A 22606-nucleotide genomic window follows, 5' to 3' on the forward strand; every position below is an offset into this window, starting at 1 on the left:
GTGTGTGTGTGTGTGTGTGTGGTGTGTGTGTGTGTGTGTGTGTGTGTGTGCGTGTGTGCGTGTGTTACCTGAGCGACGTGACACTTCATCTCTGCCCATTTGACCTCCCAGGAAGCTTTGTCATTAGCGTAGATCTGCTGCAGCTGGCACCTCCTGTTCTCCTCCTCCCTCAACTCTAACCTGAACTCCTCTAACAGGGAGCGCACTGCTTGGAGCACCCTACGGTTCTCACCCACCTGGAGAGGAGGAGCGGGGGAGGAAGAACCAAACTGGAAAAATCATTTATTTAAGATATGACGGAGATCTTCTGATAATGTCATATGTTTCTACACACAAGCCATAATGTTCACGTTGACCTACACACATCACACCAGAAAAGATCATACTATATTCTGGCTTGATGGATAATATGTACGTTAGTACAAGGGTTCTGTTGAGGTCTGTTCTATAACATGTTCTAGTCTCTGTTGTGTTCTGTTGAGGTCTGTTCTATAACATGTTCTAGTCTCTGTTGAGGTCTGTTCTATAACATGTTCTAGTCTCTGTTGTGGTCTGTTGTGGTCTGTTCTATAACATGTTCTAGTCTCTGTTGTGGTCTGTTCTATAACATGTTCTAGTCTCTGTTGTGTTCTGTTGTGGTCTGTTCTATAACATGTTCTGTTGTGGTCTGTTGTATAACATGTTCTGTTGTGGTATGTTGTGGTCTGTTGTATAACATGTTCTGTTGTGGTATGTTGTATAACATGTTCGAGGGATCATTGAACTCCACTGTACTTGAACAGACTTTGCACTCATCCAAAGTGCCTTTTAATCCAGAGTTTAATCCAGGGTTTGGAGTGTATCAACAGCTAGAAATCCATTGTACCCTACCTGTGTCTGGTGCTGCAGGCGTTCAGTGGAGGGGAGTTGGGTTGTGGGGCCAGGCTCGGGGCTGTCTCTCTGGGGTAGCTGGGTACACGACCTGTCCCTGTCCTCTCTCTCCGTCTCTCCCTCTCCATGCTCCAAGATCAGCTCTGGAATACCCTCCAACTTCTCATACTGCGACAAACAAGACATGGAATGACAAGGTTATTATAGCCAACAATAACAAGGTTATTATAGCCGACAATCTTAATGGTTGTACAGTCGTCTCAAATAAAACTGTGAAGGACCTCGGCGTTACTCTGGACCCTGATCTCTCTTTTGAAGAACATATCAAGACCATTTCAAGGACAGCTTTTTTCCATTTACGTAACATTGCAAAAATCAGATACTTTCTGTCCAAAAATGATGCAGAAAAATTAATCCATGCTTTTGTCACTTCTAGGTTAGACTACTGCAATGCTCTACTTTCCGGCTACCCGGATAAAGCACTAAATAAACTTCAGTTAGTGCTAAATACGTCTGCTAGAATCCTGACTAGAACCAAAAAATTTGATCATATTACTCCAGTGCTAGCCTCTCTACACTGGCTTCCTGTCAAAGCAAGGGCTGATTTCAAGGTTTTACTGCTAACCTACAAAGCATTACATGGGCTTGCTCCTACCTATCTCTCTGATTTGGTCCTGCCGTACATACCTACACGTACGCTACGGTCACAAGACGCAGGCCTCCTAATTGTCCCTAGAATTTCTAAGCAAACAGCTGGAGGCAGGGCTTTCTCCTATAGAGCTCCATTTTTGGCAAAGTGGGTGGGGTTATATCCTTCCTGTTTGGCCCTGTCCGGGGGTGTCCTCGGATGGAGCCACAGTGTCTCCTGACCCCTCCTGTCTCAGCCTCCAGTATTTATGCTGCAGTAGTTTATGTGTCGGGGGGCTAGGGTCAGTTTGTTATATCTGGAGTACTTCTCCTGTCCTATTCGGTGTCCTGTGTGAATCTAAGTGTGCGTTCTCTAATTCTCTCCTTCTCTCTTTCTTTCTCTCTCTCGGAGGACCTGAGCCCTAGGACCATGCTCCAGGACTACCTGACATGGTGACTCCTTGCTGTCCCCAGTCCACCTGACCGTGCTGCTGCTCCAGTTTCAACTGTTCTGCCTTATTATTATTCGACCATGCTGGTCATTTATGAACATTTGAACATCTTGGCCATGTACTGTTATAATCTCCACCCGGCACAGCCAGAAGAGGACTGGCCACCCCACATAGCCTGGTTCCTCTCTAGGTTTCTTCCTAGGTTTTGGCCTTTCTAGGGAGTTTTTCCTAGCCACTGTGCTTCTACACCTGCATTGCTTGCTGTTTGGGGTTTTAGGCTGGGTTTCTGTACAGCACTTTGAGATATCAGCTGATGTACGAAGGGCTATATAAATAAATTTGATTTGATTTTGATTTGACAATAACACGGTTATTATAGCCGACAATAACACGGTTATTATAGCCGACAATAACAAGGTTATTATAGCCGACAATAACACGGTTATTATAGCCGACAATAACAAGGTTATTATAGCCGACAATAACAATGTTATTATAGTTGACAATAACAAGGTTATTATAGCCGACAATAACAAGGTTATTATAGCCGACAATAACAAGGTTATTATAGCCGACAATAACAAGGTTATTATAGTTGACAATAACAAGGTTATTATAGCCGACAATAACAATGTTATTATAGTTGACAATAACGAGGTTATTATAGTTGACAATAACGAGGTTATTATAGCCGACAATAACAAGGTTATTATAGCCGACAATAACAAGGTTATTATAGCCGACAATAACAAGGTTATTATAGCCAACATCAAAGCAAGGAAAGGAGCAGTACACCAATAAACTAACTAACCAACCAACAAACTGAAAGTCAGTCAATCAATCACTCAGTTGACCAATCAAACAAGCCAATCCTATGTGATTTTGAGCTAGACGTCAACTCTCCTCCTGGAAAACTATCGGGACTGCAAGCTTTTTCTCCAGCCTTGCTGTTATTCACTGATTGGTCTAACCAAATGTACTCCGCTCACGCCTACTTCCCTAAGTGACTGACTTTTGGCTTGATTGGATGGTTTAGAGCCTGTTTGGAGTGCCTCCGGAGAAATTGTTCCCAACCACTGTCAGAAATGTTTTCATGGTTACGGCACCTCCTCCCAGCTGCCCTCAGCACTGAGGCGGAAACACTGTGACCACCGATAAATCCACGATAATTGAGAATTCCGCATTTTTCAACAGTTGGCCATGCTTTCCACCTGGCTACGCCTACCCTGACCAACAGCCCTGCACCTGCCACAGCAACTCGCCCAAGCCTCCCCCATTTCTCCTTCACTCAAATCCAGACAGCTGATGTTCTGAAAGATCTGCAAAATCTGGACCCTTACAAATCAGCCGGGCTAGACAATCTGGACCCTTTCTTTCTAAAATGATTAGCCGAAATTGTTGCAACCCCTATTACTAGCCTGTTCAACCTCTCTTTCGTATCGTCTGAGATTCCCAAAGACTGGAAAGCTGCCACGGTCATCCCCCTCTTCAAAGGGGGTGACACTCTAGACGCAAACTGCTCCAGACCTATATCTATCCTACCCTGCCTTTGTAAGGTCTTCAAAAGCCAAGTTAACAAACAGATTACCGACCATTTGAATCACAGCGTCCCTTCTACGTTATGTACTCTGGTTTCCAAGCTGGTCATGGGTGCATCTCAGCCATGCTCAAGGTCATAAACGATATCCTAACCTCCATCGATAAGAGACAATACTGTGCAGCTGTATTCATTGACCTGGCCAAGGCTTTCGACTCTGTCAATCACCACATTCTTATCGACAGAATATACAGCTTTGGTTTCTCAAATGACTGCCTCGCCAGGTTCACCAACTACTTCTCAGACAGAGTTCAGTGTGTCAAATCAGAGGGCCTGTTGTTCAGACCTCTGGCAGTCTCTATGGGGGTGCCACAGGGTTTAATTCTCGGGTCGACTCTTTTCTCTGTATACATCAATGATGTCGCTCTTGCTGCTGGTGATTTTCTGATCCACCTCTATGCAGACAACACAATTCTGTATACTTCTGGCCCTTCTTTGGACACTGTGTTAACTCCAGACGAGCTTCAATGCCATACAACTCTCCTTCCGTGGCCTCCAACTGCTCTTAAATGCAAGTAAAACTAAATGCATGCTCTTCAACCGATCGCCCGAACCCACCCACACGCCCAACTAGCATCCACATCCAGCATCACTACTCTGGACGGTTCTGACTTAGAATATGTGGACATCTACAAATACCTAGGTGTCTGGTTAGACTGTAAACTCTCCTTCCACTCAAATTAAACATCGCCAATCCAAAATTAAATCTAGAATCGGCTTCCTATTTCGCAACAAAGCATCCTTCACTCATGCTGCCAAACATACCCTCGTAAAACTGACTATCCTACCGATCCTTGACTTTGGCGATGTCATTTAAAAAATAGCCTCCAACACTCTACTCAGCAAATTGGATGCAGTCTATCACAGTGCCATCCGTTTTGTCACCAAAGCCCCATATACGACCCACCACTGCGACCTGTATGCTCTCATTGGCTGGCCCTCGCTACAGATTCGTCACCAAACCCACTGGCTCCAGGTCATCTAAAAGTCTTTGCTAGGTAAATCCCCGCCTTATCTCAGCTCACTGGTCACCATAGCAACACCCACCCATAGCACACGCTCCAGCAGGTAAATTTCACTAGACACCCCCAAAGCCAATTCCTACTTTGGCCGCCTTTCCTTCCAGTTCTCTGCAGCCAATGACTGGAATGAATTGTAAAACTCACTGAAGCTGGAGACTCATATCTCCCTCACTAACTTTAAGCGCCAGCTGTCAGAGCAGCTCACAGATTACTGCACCTGTACATAGCCCATCTGTAAATAGCCCATCTATCTACCTCATCCCCATACTGTTATTCATTTTTTTGCTCCTTTGCACCCCAGTGTCTCTACTTGCACATTCATCTTCTGCACATCTATCACTCTAGTCTCTATCACTACAGTGTTTAATTGCTAAATTGTAATTATTTCACTATTATGGCCTATTTATTGCCTTACCTCCCTCATCTTACCTCATTTGCACACACTGTATATAGACTTTTTTCTATTGTGTTATTGACTGTATGTTTGTTTATGTGTAACTCTCTGTTGTTGTATGTGTCAAACTGCTTTGTTTTATCTTGGCCAGGTCACAGTTGTAAATGAGACCTTGTTCTCAACTGGCCTACCTTGTTAAATAAAGGTGAAATAAATAAAAAATAAATCAAAAAATAGGATTGGGGATACAAATACCTCTAGCCAGTCATCTCACCTCTGAGTGTGCCGTCTCCTCCCGTCTCTGTCCTCTGTCCTCTTCCCCAGCCTCCAGACTAAACTACCTGGGGTTCAGCCTCTTCCTCTAGCCAGTCATCTCACCTCTGAGTGTGCCGTCTCCTCCCCTGTCTCTGTCCTCTGTCCTCTTCTCCAGCCTCCAGACTAAACTACCTGGGGTTCAGCCTCTACCTCTAGCCAGTCATCTCACCTCTGAGTGTGCTGTCTCCTCCCCTGTCTCTGTCCTCTTCCCCAGCCTCCAGACTAAACTACCTGGGGTTCAGCCTCTACCTCTAGCCAGTCATCTCACCTCTGAGTGTGCTGTCTCCTCCCCTGTCTCTGTCCTCTGTCCTCTTCCCCAGCCTCCAGACTAAACTACCTGGGGTTCAGCCTCTACCTCTAGCCAGTCATCTCACCTCTGAGTGTGCGGTCTCCTCCCGTCTCTGTCCTCTATCCCAGCCTCCAGACTAAACTACCTGGGGTTCAGCCTCTACCTCTAGCCAGTCATCTCACCTCTGAGTGTGCTGTCTCCTCCCCTGTCTCTGTCCTCTGTCCTCTTCCCGAGCCTCCAGACTAAACTACCTGGGGTTCAGCCTCTACCTCTAGCCAGTCATCTCACCTCTGAGTGTGCTGTCTCCTCCCATGTCTCTGTCCTCTTCCCCAGACTCCAGACTAAACTACCTGGGGTTCAGCCTCTACCTCTAGCCAGTCATCTCACCTCTGAGTGTGCCGTCTCCTCCCCTGTCTCTGTCTTCTGTCCTCTTCCCCAGCCTCCAGACTAAACTACCTGGGGTTCAGCCTCTACCTCTAGCCAGTCATCTCACCTCTGAGTGTGCGGTCTCCTCCCCTGTCTCTGTCCTCTTCCCCAGCCTCCAGACTAAACTACCTGGGGTTCAGCCTCTACCTCTAGCCAGTCATCTCACCTCTGCGTGTGCGGTCTCCTCCCCTGCCTCTGTCCTCTTCCCCAGCCTCCAGTGCATAAGGATCCAGCGTAGCTTCATATAGAAGACGATGGTGTTGTGTCTGAACAACCGGACCTCCTGCTGCAGTAGGGTTCTTTCCTGGACCCAGGGAGCCTCGTGGGCCTGCAGGCCAGTAAGATCCAGACCCCCCCTGGGCCTCACACCCTGCACCTCCAGCCGCCTCCGTTCCTCAACCTGGTGGGGGGGAGAGGTAGGGATGGGGAAGGTGGGAGGGATGGAGGGAGGAGGAGGTAGGGTGTGATAGGTGGGGAGATATAGAGGGGAACGGGGAGGAGGGGTGATGGGGGAGATAGAGAGAGGAACAGGGAGGAGGAGGGGAGATGGGGGAGATAGAGAGGGGAACAGGGAGGAGGAGGGGTGATAGGGGGGAGATAGAGAGAGGAACAGGGAGGAGGAGGGGTGATAAGGGGGAGATAGAGAGAGGAACAGGGAGGAGGAGGGGTGGTAGGGGGGAGATAGAGAGAGGAACAGGGAGGAGGAAGAGGTGTGATGGGGGAGATAGAGAGAGGAACAGGGAGGAGGAGGAGGGGGATAGGGGGAGATATAGAGGGGAAAAGGGAGGAGGAGGGGTGATGGGGGAGATAGAGAGAGGAACAGGGAGGAGGAGGGGTGATAAGGGGGAGATAGAGAGAGGAACAGGGAGGAGGAGGGGGGATAGGGGGAGATATAGAGGGGAAAAGGGAGGAGGAGGGGTGATGGGGGAGATAGAGAGAGGAACAGGGAGGAGGAGGGGTGGTAGGGGGGAGATAGAGAGAGGAACAGGGAGGAGGAGGGGTGATAGGGGGGAGATAGAGAGAGGAACAGGGAGGAGGAGGGGTGATAAGGGGGAGATAGAGAGAGGAACAGGGAGGAGGAGGGGTGGTAGGGGGGAGATAGAGAGAGGAACAGGGAGGAGGAGGGGTGGTAGGGGGGAGATAGAGAGAGGAACAGGGAGGAGGAGGGGTGGTAGGGGGGAGATAGAGAGAGGAACAGGGAGGAGGAGGGGTGGTAGGGGGGAGATAGAGAGAGGAACAGGGAGGAGGAGGGGTGATAAGGGGGAGATAGAGAGAGGAACAGGGAGGAGGAGGGGTGGTAGGGGGGAGATAGAGAGAGGAACAGGGAGGAGGAGGAGGGGTGATGGGGAGAGGAACAGGGAGGAGGAGGGGTGGTAGAGAGAGGAACAGGGAGGAGGAGGAGGGGTGATTGGGGGAGATATAGAGAGGAACAGGGAGGAGGAGGGGTGATAGAGAGAGGAACAGGGAGGAGGAGGGGTGATAGAGAGAGGAACAGGGAGGAGGAGGAGGGGTGATTGGGGGAGATATAGAGAGGAACAGGGAGGAGGAGGAGGGGTGATTGGGGGAGATATAGAGAGGAACAGGGAGGAGGAGGAGGGGTTATGGGGGAGATATAGAGAGGAACAGGGAGGAGGAGGGGTGATAGAGAGAGGAACAGGGAGGAGGAGGGGTGATAGAGAAAGGAACAGGGAGGAGGAGGAGGGGTGATAGAGAGAGGAACAGGGAGGAGGAGGGGTGATGGAGAGAGGAACAGAGAAGAGGAGGAGGGGGGGTGATAGAGAGAGGAACAGGGAGGAGGAGGAAGAGGAGGGGTGATAGAGAGAGGAACAGGGAGGAAGAGGAGGAGGAGGGGTGATAGAGAGAGGCACAGGGAGGAGGGGGGGTGATAGAGAGAGGAACAGGGAGGAGGAGGAGTGATAGAGAGAGGAACATAGAGGAGGAGGAGGGGTGATAGAGAGAGGAACAGGGAGGAGGATGAGGAGGAGGAGGAGGAGGAGGGGTGATAGAGAGAGGAACAGGGAGGAGGAGGAGGGGTAATAGAGAGAGGAACATGGAGGAGGAGGGGTGATAGAGAGGGGAACAGAGAGGAGGAGGAGGAGGGGTGATAGAGAGAGGAACAGGGAGGAGGAGGATGAGGAGGAGGAGGGGTGATAGAGACAGGAACAGAGAGGAGGAGGAGGGGTGATAGAGAGAGGAACAGAGAGGAGGAGGAGGGGTGATAGAGAGAGGAACAGAGAGGAGGAGGAGGGGTGATAGAGAGAGGAACAGAGAGGAGGAGGAGGGGTGAAAGAGAGAGGAACAGAGAGGAGGGGAGATAGCGAGGGGAACAAGGGAGGAGAGTACAGGTGAAATATACATATGTATGGCATGATTGTTATTACTAAGTTGGTGGGTAGTTAGGTGGAGAGGGAACCAGGAAAAACCCTGACTCTTTAACCAGAGAGAAAACTCCTGGATCTATAGATAGTACAACTATCTAAAGAACATGACCCTTTGTAACCAGTACTTTACCTGTTACTATGAGTCAATATGTACCAGTACTGTACCTGTTACTATGAGTCAAGATGTACCAGTACTGTACATGTTACTATGAGTCAATATGTACCAGTACTGTACATGTTACTATGAGTCAAGATGTACCAGTACTGTACATGTTACTATGAGTAAACTTGTACCAGTACTGTACCTGTTACTATGAGTCAATATGTACCAGTACTGTACCTGTTACTGAGTCAATATGTACCAGTACTGTACCTGTTACTATGAGTCAATATGTACCAGTATTGTACCTGTTACTATGAGTCAAGATGTACCAGTACTGTAAATGTTACTATGAGTCAACTTGTACCAGTACTTTACCTGTTACTATGAGTCAATATGTACCAGTACTGTACCTGTTACTGAGTCAATATGTACCAGTACTGTACCTGTTACTATGAGTCAAGATGTACCAGTACTGTACCTGTTACTATGAGTCAAGATGTACCAGTACTGTACATGTTACTATGAGTCAACTTGTACCAGTACTTTACCTGTTACTATGAGTCAATATGTACCAGTACTGTACCTGTTACTGAGTCAATATGTACCAGTACTGTACCTGTTACTATGAGTCAAGGTGTACCAGTACTTTACCTGTTACTATGAGTCAAGATGTACCAGTACTGTACATGTTACTATGAGTCAAGATGTACCGGTACTGTACCTGTTACTATGAGTCAAGATGTACCAGTACTGTACCTGTTACTATGAGTCAAGATGTACCAGTACTGTACATGTTACTATGAGTCAACTTGTACCAGTACTTTACCTGTTACTATGAGTCAAGATGTACCAGTACTGTACCTGTTACTATGAGTCAAGATGTACCAGTACTGTACATGTTACTATGAGTCAACTTGTACCAGTACTTTACCTGTTACTATGAGTCAACTTGTACCAGTACTTTACCTGTTACTATGAGTCAAGATGTACCAGTACTGTACCTGTTACTATGAGTCAAGATGTACCAGTACTGTACATGTTACTATGAGTCAAGATGTACCAGTACTGTACCTGTTACTATGAGTCAAGATGTACCAGTACTGTACCTGTTACTATGAGTCAAGATGTACCAGTACTGTACCTGTTACTATGAGTCAACTTGTACCAGTACTTTACCTGTTACTATGAGTCAAGATGTACCAGTACTGTACCTGTTACTATGAGTCAAGATGTACCAGTACTGTACCTGTTACTATGAGTCAAGATGTACCAGTACTGTACATGTTACTATGAGTCAACTTGTACCAGTACTTTACCTGTTACTATGAGTCAAGATGTACCAGTACTTTACCTGTTACTGAGTCAATATGTACCAGTACTTTACCTGTTACTATGAGTAAACTTGTACCAGTACTTTACCTGTTACTATGAGTCAAGATGTACCAGTACTTTACCTATTACTGAGTCAATATGTACCAGTACTTTACCTGTTACTGAGTCAATATGTACCAGTACTTTACCTGTTACTGAGTCAATATGTACCAGTACTTTACCTGTTACTGAGTCAATATGTACCAGTACTGTACATGTTACTGAGTCAATATGTACCAGTACTTCACCTGTTACTGAGTCAATATGTACCAGTACTTTACTTGTTACTGAGTCAATATGTACCAGTACTTTACCTGTTACTGAGTCAATATGTACCAGTACTTTACCTGTTACTGAGTCAGTATGTACCAGTACTTTACCTGTTACTGGGTCAATATGTACCAGTACATTACCTGTTACTATGAGTCAAGATGTACCAGTACTTTACCTGTTACTGAGGCAATATGTACCAGTACTTTACCTGTTACTGAGTCAATATGTACCAGTACTTTACCTGTTACTGAGACAATATGTACCAGTACTTTACCTGTTACTGGGTCAATATGTACCAGTACATTACCTGTTACTATGAGTCAAGATGTACCAGTACTTTACCTGTTACTGAGGCAATATGTACCAGTACTTTACATGCTACTGAGTCAATATGTACCAGTACTTTACATGTTACTGAGTCAATATGTACCAGTACTTTACATGTTACTGAGTCAATATGTACCAGTACTTTACTCGTTACTGAGTCAATATGTACCAGTACTTTACCCGTTACTATGAGTCAAGATGTACCAGTACTGTACCTGTTACTATGAGTCAATATGTACCAGTACTGTACCTGTTACTATGAGTCAAGATGTACCAGTACTGTACATGTTACTATGAGTCAACTTGTACCAGTACTTTACCTGTTACTATGAGTCAATATGTACCAGTACTGTACCTGTTACTGAGTCAATATGTACCAGTACTGTACCTGTTACTATGAGTCAAGATGTACCAGTACTGTACCTGTTACTATGAGTCAAGATGTACCAGTACTGTACATGTTACTATGAGTCAACTTGTACCAGTACTTTACCTGTTACTATGAGTCAATATGTACCAGTACTGTACCTGTTACTGAGTCAATATGTACCAGTACTGTACCTGTTACTATGAGTCAAGGTGTACCAGTACTTTACCTGTTACTATGAGTCAAGATGTACCAGTACTGTACATGTTACTATGAGTCAAGATGTACCGGTACTGTACCTGTTACTATGAGTCAAGATGTACCAGTACTGTACCTGTTACTATGAGTCAAGATGTACCAGTACTGTACATGTTACTATGAGTCAACTTGTACCAGTACTTTACCTGTTACTATGAGTCAAGATGTACCAGTACTGTACCTGTTACTATGAGTCAAGATGTACCAGTACTGTACATGTTACTATGAGTCAACTTGTACCAGTACTTTACCTGTTACTATGAGTCAACTTGTACCAGTACTTTACCTGTTACTATGAGTCAAGATGTACCAGTACTGTACCTGTTACTATGAGTCAAGATGTACCAGTACTGTACATGTTACTATGAGTCAAGATGTACCAGTACTGTACCTGTTACTATGAGTCAAGATGTACCAGTACTGTACCTGTTACTATGAGTCAAGATGTACCAGTACTGTACCTGTTACTATGAGTCAACTTGTACCAGTACTTTACCTGTTACTATGAGTCAAGATGTACCAGTACTGTACCTGTTACTATGAGTCAAGATGTACCAGTACTGTACCTGTTACTATGAGTCAAGATGTACCAGTACTGTACATGTTACTATGAGTCAACTTGTACCAGTACTTTACCTGTTACTATGAGTCAAGATGTACCAGTACTTTACCTGTTACTGAGTCAATATGTACCAGTACTTTACCTGTTACTATGAGTAAACTTGTACCAGTACTTTACCTGTTACTATGAGTCAAGATGTACCAGTACTTTACCTATTACTGAGTCAATATGTACCAGTACTTTACCTGTTACTGAGTCAATATGTACCAGTACTTAACCTGTTACTGAGTCAATATGTACCAGTACTTTACCTGTTACTGAGTCAATATGTACCAGTACTGTACATGTTACTGAGTCAATATGTACCAGTACTTTACATGTTACTGAGTCAATATGTACCAGTACTTTACTTGTTACTGAGTCAATATGTACCAGTACTTTACCTGTTACTGAGTCAATATGTACCAGTACTTTACCTGTTACTGAGTCAGTATGTACCAGTACTTTACCTGTTACTGGGTCAATATGTACCAGTACATTACCTGTTACTATGAGTCAAGATGTACCAGTACTTTACCTGTTACTGAGGCAATATGTACCAGTACTTTACCTGTTACTGAGTCAATATGTACCAGTACTTTACCTGTTACTGAGACAATATGTACCAGTACTTTACCTGTTACTGGGTCAATATGTACCAGTACATTACCTGTTACTATGAGTCAAGATGTACCAGTACTTTACCTGTTACTGAGGCAATATGTACCAGTACTTTACATGCTACTGAGTCAATATGTACCAGTACTTTACATGTTACTGAGTCAATATGTACCAGTACTTTACATGTTACTGAGTCAATATGTACCAGTACTTTACTCGTTACTGAGTCAATATGTACCAGTACTTTACCCGTTACTATGAGTCAAGATGTACCAATACTGTACCTGTTACTATGAGTCAATATGTACCAGTACTTTGCCTGTTACTGAGTCAATATGTACCAGTACTTTACCTGTTACTGAGTCAATATGTACCAGTACTTTACCTGTTACTATGAGTCAAGATGTACCAGTACTTTACCTGTTACTATGAGTCAAGTTGTACCAGTACATTACCTGTTACTATGAGTCAAGATGTACCAGTACTTTACCTGTTACTATGAGTCAAGATGTACCAGTACTGTACCTGTTACTGAGTCAATATGTACCAGTACTGTACCTGTTACTATGAGTCAACTTGTACCAGTACTGTACCTGTTACTGACTATGGGTCAAGTTGTACCAGTACATTACCTGTTACTATAAGTCAAGTTGTACCAGTACTGTACCTGTTACTATGAGTCAAGTTGTACCAGCACATTACCTGTTACTATGAGTCAACTTGTACCAGTACTGTACCTGTTAGTATGAGTCAAGTTGTACCAGTACAGTACCTGTTACTATGAGTCAAGTTGTACCAGTACTGTACCTGTTACTGACTATGGGTCAAGTTGTACCAGTACTGTACCTGTTACTGACTATGGGTCAAGTTGTACCAGTACTGTACCTGTTACTGACTATGGGTCAACTTGTACCAGTACTGTACCTGTTACTGACTATGGGTCAAGTTGTACCAGTACTGTACCTGTTACTGACTATGGGTCAACTTGTACCAGTACTGTACCTGTTACTGACTATGGGTCAAGTTGTACCAGTACTGTCTGTACCTGTTACTGACTATGGGTCAACTTGTATCAGTACTGTACCTGTTACTGACTATGGGTCAACTTGTACCAGTACTGTACCTGTTACTGACTATGGGTCAAGATGTACCAGTACTGTCCCTGTTACTATGAGTCAAGTTGTACCAGTACTTTACCTGTTACTATGGGTCAAGTTGTACCAGTACTGTACCTGTTACTATGAGTCAAGTTGTACCAGTACATTACCTGTTACTATGAGTCAACTTGTACCAGTACTGTACCTGTTAGTATGAGTCAAGTTGTACCAGTACAGTACATGTTACTATGAGTCAAGTTGTACCAGTACTGTACCTGTTACTGACTATGGGTCAAGTTGTACCAGTACTGTACCTGTTACTGACTATGGGTCAAGTTGTACCAGTACTGTACCTGTTAATTACTATGGGTCAACTTGTACCAGTACTGTACCTGTTACTGACTATGGGTCAAGTTGTACCAGTACTGTACCTGTTACTGACTATGGGTCAACTTGTACCAGTACTGTACCTGTTACTGACTATGGGTCAACTTGTACCAGTACTGTACCTGTTAGTATGAGTCAAGTTGTACCAGTACTGTACCTGTTACTATAAGTCAAGTTGTACCAGTACTGTACCTGTTACTATGGGTCAAGTTGTACCAGTACTGTACCTGTTACTGACTATGAGTCAAGTTGTACCAGTACTGTACCTGTTAGTACAAGTCAAGTTGTACCAGTACTGTACCTGTTACTGACTATGGGTCAAGTTGTACCAGTACTGTACCTGTGCCATGGTCCCAGAGAAGGCCTCTCTGTCCTCCTGTCCAGGCCTCAACCTGCGATCGTGATTCAGTCGCAACTGCATCTCTTCCCCAGCTGTGTCGCGTAGCTGTACCCCGCAACACAGTTACCCTCAACACAGTAACCCTCAGAGCTGTACCCCTCAACACAGTAACCCTCAGAGCTATACCCCTCAACACAGTTACCCTCAACACAGTAACCCTCAACACAGTAACCCTCAGAGCTGTACCCCTCAACACAGTAACCCTCAGAGCTGTACCCCTCAACACAGTTACCCTCAAAGCTGTACCCCTCAACACAGTAACCCTCAGAGCTGTACCCCTCAACACAGTTACCCTCAGAGCTGTACCCCTCAACACAGTAACCCTCAACACAGTAACCCTCAGAGCTGTACCCCTCAACACAGTAACCCTCAGAGCTGTACCCCTCAACACAGTTACCCTCAGAGCTGTACCCCTCAACACAGTAACCCTCAACACAGTAACCCTCAGAGCTGTACCCCTCAACACAGTAACCCTCAGAGCTGTACCCCTCAACACAGTTACCCTCAGAGCTGTACCCATCAACACAGTTACCCTCAGAGCTGTACCCCTCGAACACAGTTACCCTCAGAGCTGTACCTCTCGAACACAGTTACCCTCAGAGCTGTACCCCTCAACACAGTTACCCTCAGAGCTGTACCCCTCAGAGCTGTACCCCTCAGAGCTGTACCCCTCAACACAGTTATCCTCAGAGCTGTACCCCTCAACACAGTTATCCTCAGAGCTGTACCCCTCAACACAGTTACCCTGAGAGCTGTACCCCTCAGAGCTGTACCCCTCAACACAGTTATCCTCAGAGCTGTACCCCTCAACACAGTTATCCTCAGAGCTGTACCCCTCAACACAGTTATCATCAGAGCTGTACCCCTCAGAGCTGTACCCCTCAGAGCTGTACCCCTCAACACAGTTATCCTCAGAGCTGTACCCCTCAGAGCTGTACCCCTCAACACAGTAACCCTCAGAGCTGTACCCCTCTAACACAGTTACCCTCAGAGCTGTACCTCTCGAACACAGTTACCCTCAGAGCTGTACCCCTCAGAGCTGTACCCCTCAACACAGTTACCCTCAGAGCTGTACCCCTCAACACAGTTACCCTCAGAGCTGTACCCCTCAGAGCTGTACCTCTCAACACAGTTACCCTCAGAGCTGTACCCCTCAGAGCTGTACCCCTCAACACAGTTACCCTCAGAGCTGTACCCCTCAACACAGCTACCCTCAGAGCTGTACCTCTCGAACACAGTTACCCTCAGAGCTGTACCCCTCAACACAGTTACCCTCAGAGCTGTACCCCTCAACACAGTTACCCTCAGAGCTGTACCTCTCGAATACAGTTACCCTCAGAGCTGTACCCCTCAACACAGTTACCCTCAGAGCTGTACCCCTCAACACAGTTACCCTCAGAGCTGTACCCCTCAACACAGTTACCCTCAGAGCTGTACCCCTCAACACAGTTACCCTCAGAGCTGTACCTCTCGAACACAGTTACCCTCAGAGCTGTACCCCTCAACACAGTTACCCTCAGAGCTGTACCTCTCGAACACAGTTACCCTCAGAGCTGTACCCCTCAACACAGTTACCCTCAGAGCTGTACCCCTCAACACAGTTACCCTCAGAACTGTACCCCTCAACACAGTTACCCACAGAGCTGTACCCCTCAACACGGTTACCCTCAGATCTGTACCCCTCAACACAGTTACCCTCAGAGCTGTACCCCTCAACACAGTAACCCTCAACACAGTACCCCTCAGAGCTGTACCCCTCAACACAGTTACCCACAGAGCTGTAACCCTCGAACACAGTTACCCTCAGAGCTGTACCTCTCGAACACAGTAAACCTCAGAGCTGTACCCCTCGACACAGTTACCCTCAGAGCTGTACCCCTCAACACAGTTACCCTCAGAGATGTACCCCTCAACACAGTAACCCTCAGAGCTGTACCCCTCAACACAGTTACCCTCAGAGCTGTACCCCTCAACACAGTTACCCTCAGAGCTGTAACCCTCGAACACAGTTACCCTCAGAGCTGTACCTCTCGAACACATTTACCCTCAGAGCTGTACCCCTCAGAGCTGTACCCCTCAACACAGTTACCCTCAGAGCTGTACCCCTCAACACAGTTACCCTCAGAGCTGTACCCCTCAGAGCTGTACCCCTCAACACAGTTACCCTCAGAGCTGTACCCCTCAGAGCTGTACTCCTCAACACAGTTACCCTCAGAGCTGTACCTCTCGAACACAGTTACCCTCAGAGCTGTACCCCTCAACACAGTTACCCTCAGAGCTGTACCCCTCAACACAGATACCCTCAGAGCTGTACCCCTCAACACAGTTACCCTCAGAGCTGAACCCCTCAACACAGTTACCCTCAGAGCTGTACCCCTCAACACAGTTAACCTCAGAGCTGTACCTCTCGAACACAGTTACCCTCAGAGCTGTACCCCTCAACACAGTTACCCTCAGAGCTGTACCCTTCAACACAGTTACCCTCAGAGCTGTACCCCTCAACACAGTTACCCTCAGAGCTGTACCCCTCAACACAGTTACCCTCAGAGCTGTACCCCTCAACACAGTTACCCTCAGAGCTGTACCCATCAACACAGTAACCCTCAGAGCTGTACCCCTCAACACAGTTACCCTCAGAGCTGTACCCCTCAGAGCTGTACCCCTCAACACAGTTATCCTCAGAGCTGTACCACTCAACACAGTTATCCTCAGAGCTGTACCCGTCAAAACAGTTATCATCAGAGCTGTACCCCTCAGAGCTGTACCCCTGAGAGCTGTACCCCTCAACACAGTTACCCTCAGAGCTGTACCCCTCAACACAGTAACCCTCAGAGCTGTACCCCTCAGAGCTGTACCCCTCAACACAGTTACCCTCAGAGCTGTACCCCTCAACACAGTTACCCTCAGAGCTGTACCTCTCAACACAGTAACCCTCAGAACTGTACCCCTCAACACAGTTACCCTCAGAGCTGTACCCCTCAGAGCTGTACCCTTCAACACAGTTAACCTCAGAGCTGTACCCCTCAGAGCTGTACCCCGCAACACAGTAACCCTCAGAGCTGTACCCCTCAACACAGGTACCCTCAGAGCTGTACCCCTCAACACAGTTAACCTCAGAGCTGTACCTCTCGAACACAGTTACCCTCAGAGCTGTACCCCTCAGAGCTGTACCCCTCAACACAGTTACCCTCAGAGCTGTACCCCTCAACACAGCTACCCTCAGAGCTGTACCTCTCGAACACAGTTACCCTCAGAGCTGTACCCCTCAACACAGTTACCCTCAGAGCTGTACCCCTCAACACAGTTACCCTCAGAGCTGTACCCCTCAACACAGTTACCCTCAGAGCTGTACCCCTCAACACAGTTACCCTCAGAGCTGTACCCCTCAACACAGTTACCCTCAGAGCTGTACCCATCAACACAGTAACCCTCAGAGCTGTACCCCTCAACACAGTTACCCTCAGAGCTGTACCCCTCAGAGCTGTACCCCTCAACACAGTTATCCTCAGAGCTGTACCACTCAACACAGTTATCCTCAGAGCTGTACCCGTCAAAACAGTTATCATCAGAGCTGTACCCCTGAGAGCTGTACCCCTCAACACAGTTACCCTCAGAGCTGTACCCCTCAACACAGTAACCCTCAGAGCTGTACCCCTCAGAGCTGTACCCCTCAACACAGTTACCCTCAGAGCTGTACCCCTCAACACAGTTACCCTCAGAGCTGTACCTCTCAACACAGTAACCCTCAGAACTGTACCCCTCAACACAGTTACCCTCAGAGCTGTACCCCTCAGAGCTGTACCCTTCAACACAGTTAACCTCAGAGCTGTACCCCTCAGAGCTGTACCCCGCAACACAGTAACCCTCAGAGCTGTACCCCTCAACACAGGTACCCTCAGAGCTATACCCCTCAACACAGTTAACCTCAGAGCTGTACCTCTCGAACACAGTTACCCTCAGAGCTGTACCCCTCAGAGCTGTACCCTTCAACACAGTTACCCTCAGAGCTGTACCCCTCAACACAGTTACCCTCAGAGCTGTACCCCTCAACACAGTTACCCTCAGAGCTGTACCCCTCAACACAGTTACCCTCAGAGCTGTACCCATCAACACAGTAACCCTCAGAGCTGTACCCCTCAACACAGTTACCCTCAGAGCTGTACCCCTCAGAGCTGTACCCCTCAACACAGTTATCCTCAGAGCTGTACCACTCAACACAGTTATCCTCAGAGCTGTACCCGTCAAAACAGTTATCATCAGAGCTGTACCCCTCAGAGCTGTACCCCTGAGAGCTGTACCCCTCAACACAGTTACCCTCAGAGCTGTACCCCTCAACACAGTAACCCTCAGAGCTGTACCCCTCAGAGCTGTACCCCTCAACACAGTTACCCTCAGAGCTGTACCCCTCAACACAGTTACCCTCAGAGCTGTACCTCTCAACACAGTAACCCTCAGAACTGTACCCCTCAACACAGTTACCCTCAGAGCTGTACCCCTCAGAGCTGTACCCTTCAACACAGTTAACCTCAGAGCTGTACCCCTCAGAGCTGTACCCCGCAACACAGTAACCCTCAGAGCTGTACCCCTCAACACAGGTACCCTCAGAGCTGTACCCCTCAACACAGTTAACCTCAGAGCTGTACCTCTCGAACACAGTTACCCTCAGAGCTGTACCCCTCAGAGCTGTACCCCTCAACACAGTTACCCTCAGAGCTGTACCCCTCAACACAGCTACCCTCAGAGCTGTACCTCTCGAACACAGTTACCCTCAGAGCTGTACCCCTCAACACAGTTACCCTCAGAGCTGTACCCCTCAACACAGTTACCCTCAGAGCTGTACCTCTCGAATACAGTTACCCTCAGAGCTGTACCCCTCAACACAGTTACCCTCAGAGCTGTACCCCTCAACACAGTTACCCTCAGAGCTGTACCCCTCAACACAGTTACCCTCAGAGCTGTACCCCTCAACACAGTTACCCTCAGAGCTGTACCTCTCGAACACAGTTACCCTCAGAGCTGTACCCCTCAACACAGTTACCCTCAGAGCTGTACCTCTCGAACACAGTTACCCTCAGAGCTGTACCCCTCAACACAGTTACCCTCAGAGCTGTACCCCTCAACACAGTTACCCTCAGAACTGTACCCCTCAACACAGTTACCCACAGAGCTGTACCCCTCAACACGGTTACCCTCAGATCTGTACCCCTCAACACAGTTACCCTCAGAGCTGTACCCCTCAACACAGTAACCCTCAACACAGTACCCCTCAGAGCTGTACCCCTCAACACAGTTACCCACAGAGCTGTAACCCTCGAACACAGTTACCCTCAGAGCTGTACCTCTCGAACACAGTAAACCTCAGAGCTGTACCCCTCGACACAGTTACCCTCAGAGCTGTACCCCTCAACACAGTTACCCTCAGAGATGTACCCCTCAACACAGTAACCCTCAGAGCTGTACCCCTCAACACAGTTACCCTCAGAGCTGTACCCCTCAACACAGTTACCCTCAGAGCTGTAACCCTCGAACACAGTTACCCTCAGAGCTGTACCTCTCGAACACATTTACCCTCAGAGCTGTACCCCTCAGAGCTGTACCCCTCAACACAGTTACCCTCAGAGCTGTACCCCTCAACACAGTTACCCTCAGAGCTGTACCCCTCAACACAGTTACCCTCAGAGCTGTACCCCTCAGAGCTGTACTCCTCAACACAGTTACCCTCAGAGCTGTACCTCTCGAACACAGTTACCCTCAGAGCTGTACCCCTCAACACAGTTACCCTCAGAGCTGTACCCCTCAACACAGATACCCTCAGAGCTGTACCCCTCAACACAGTTACCCTCAGAGCTGAACCCCTCAACACAGTTACCCTCAGAGCTGTACCCCTCAACACAGCTACCCTCAGAGCTGTACCTCTCGAACACAGTTACCCTCAGAGCTGTACCCCTCAACACAGTTACCCTCAGAGCTGTACCCCTCAACACAGTTACCCTCAGAGCTGTACCTCTCGAATACAGTTACCCTCAGAGCTGTACCCCTCAACACAGTTACCCTCAGAGCTGTACCCCTCAACACAGTTACCCTCAGAGCTGTACCCCTCAACACAGTTACCCTCAGAGCTGTACCCCTCAACACAGTTACCCTCAGAGCTGTACCTCTCGAACACAGTTACCCTCAGAGCTGTACCCCTCAACACAGTTACCCTCAGAGCTGTACCTCTCGAACACAGTTACCCTCAGAGCTGTACCCCTCAACACAGTTACCCTCAGAGCTGTACCCCTCAACACAGTTACCCTCAGAACTGTACCCCTCAACACAGTTACCCACAGAGCTGTACCCCTCAACACGGTTACCCTCAGATCTGTACCCCTCAACACAGTTACCCTCAGAGCTGTACCCCTCAACACAGTAACCCTCAACACAGTACCCCTCAGAGCTGTACCCCTCAACACAGTTACCCACAGAGCTGTAACCCTCGAACACAGTTACCCTCAGAGCTGTACCTCTCGAACACAGTAAACCTCAGAGCTGTACCCCTCGACACAGTTACCCTCAGAGCTGTACCCCTCAACACAGTTACCCTCAGAGATGTACCCCTCAACACAGTAACCCTCAGAGCTGTACCCCTCAACACAGTTACCCTCAGAGCTGTACCCCTCAACACAGTTACCCTCAGAGCTGTAACCCTCGAACACAGTTACCCTCAGAGCTGTACCTCTCGAACACATTTACCCTCAGAGCTGTACCCCTCAGAGCTGTACCCCTCAACACAGTTACCCTCAGAGCTGTACCCCTCAACACAGTTACCCTCAGAGCTGTACCCCTCAGAGCTGTACCCCTCAACACAGTTACCCTCAGAGCTGTACCCCTCAGAGCTGTACTCCTCAACACAGTTACCCTCAGAGCTGTACCTCTCGAACACAGTTACCCTCAGAGCTGTACCCCTCAACACAGTTACCCTCAGAGCTGTACCCCTCAACACAGATACCCTCAGAGCTGTACCCCTCAACACAGTTACCCTCAGAGCTGAACCCCTCAACACAGTTACCCTCAGAGCTGTACCCCTCAACACAGTTAACCTCAGAGCTGTACCTCTCGAACACAGTTACCCTCAGAGCTGTACCCCTCAACACAGTTACCCTCAGAGCTGTACCCTTCAACACAGTTACCCTCAGAGCTGTACCCCTCAACACAGTTACCCTCAGAGCTGTACCCCTCAACACAGTTACCCTCAGAGCTGTACCCCTCAACACAGTTACCCTCAGAGCTGTACCCATCAACACAGTAACCCTCAGAGCTGTACCCCTCAACACAGTTACCCTCAGAGCTGTACCCCTCAGAGCTGTACCCCTCAACACAGTTATCCTCAGAGCTGTACCACTCAACACAGTTATCCTCAGAGCTGTACCCGTCAAAACAGTTATCATCAGAGCTGTACCCCTCAGAGCTGTACCCCTGAGAGCTGTACCCCTCAACACAGTTACCCTCAGAGCTGTACCCCTCAACACAGTAACCCTCAGAGCTGTACCCCTCAGAGCTGTACCCCTCAACACAGTTACCCTCAGAGCTGTACCCCTCAACACAGTTACCCTCAGAGCTGTACCTCTCAACACAGTAACCCTCAGAACTGTACCCCTCAACACAGTTACCCTCAGAGCTGTACCCCTCAGAGCTGTACCCTTCAACACAGTTAACCTCAGAGCTGTACCCCTCAGAGCTGTACCCCGCAACACAGTAACCCTCAGAGCTGTACCCCTCAACACAGGTACCCTCAGAGCTGTACCCCTCAACACAGTTAACCTCAGAGCTGTACCTCTCGAACACAGTTACCCTCAGAGCTGTACCCCTCAGAGCTGTACCCCTCAACACAGTTACCCTCAGAGCTGTACCCCTCAACACAGCTACCCTCAGAGCTGTACCTCTCGAACACAGTTACCCTCAGAGCTGTACCCCTCAACACAGTTACCCTCAGAGCTGTACCCCTCAACACAGTTACCCTCAGAGCTGTACCCCTCAACACAGTTACCCTCAGAGCTGTACCCCTCAACACAGTTACCCTCAGAGCTGTACCCCTCAACACAGTTACCCTCAGAGCTGTACCCATCAACACAGTAACCCTCAGAGCTGTACCCCTCAACACAGTTACCCTCAGAGCTGTACCCCTCAGAGCTGTACCCCTCAACACAGTTATCCTCAGAGCTGTACCACTCAACACAGTTATCCTCAGAGCTGTACCCGTCAAAACAGTTATCATCAGAGCTGTACCCCTGAGAGCTGTACCCCTCAACACAGTTACCCTCAGAGCTGTACCCCTCAACACAGTAACCCTCAGAGCTGTACCCCTCAGAGCTGTACCCCTCAACACAGTTACCCTCAGAGCTGTACCCCTCAACACAGTTACCCTCAGAGCTGTACCTCTCAACACAGT

The 22606-nt window shown here is 47.9% G+C and overlaps 1 protein-coding gene across 6 annotated transcripts in view; it reads right to left on the bottom strand.

The window, feature by feature from the left end:
• Window positions 1-22606, bottom strand: part of LOC110518901 (microtubule cross-linking factor 1) — a 254295-nt gene that overhangs the window by 47325 nt on the left and 184364 nt on the right. For all 6 annotated transcript variants that reach the window (XM_036986668.1, XM_036986663.1, XM_036986665.1 and 3 more), the window contains exons 7-9: window positions 6159-6392; window positions 871-1038; window positions 69-236 (exon numbers count right to left, since the gene is read on the bottom strand). In XM_036986668.1, the coding sequence (XP_036842563.1) occupies window positions 69-236; window positions 871-1038; window positions 6159-6392 (570 nt within the window). The remainder of the gene's footprint in view (window positions 1-68; window positions 237-870; window positions 1039-6158; window positions 6393-22606) is intronic.

Source organism: Oncorhynchus mykiss, chromosome 8, assembly GCF_013265735.2.
Source record: "Oncorhynchus mykiss isolate Arlee chromosome 8, USDA_OmykA_1.1, whole genome shotgun sequence".
Taxonomy (NCBI): Eukaryota; Metazoa; Chordata; class Actinopteri; order Salmoniformes; family Salmonidae; genus Oncorhynchus; species Oncorhynchus mykiss.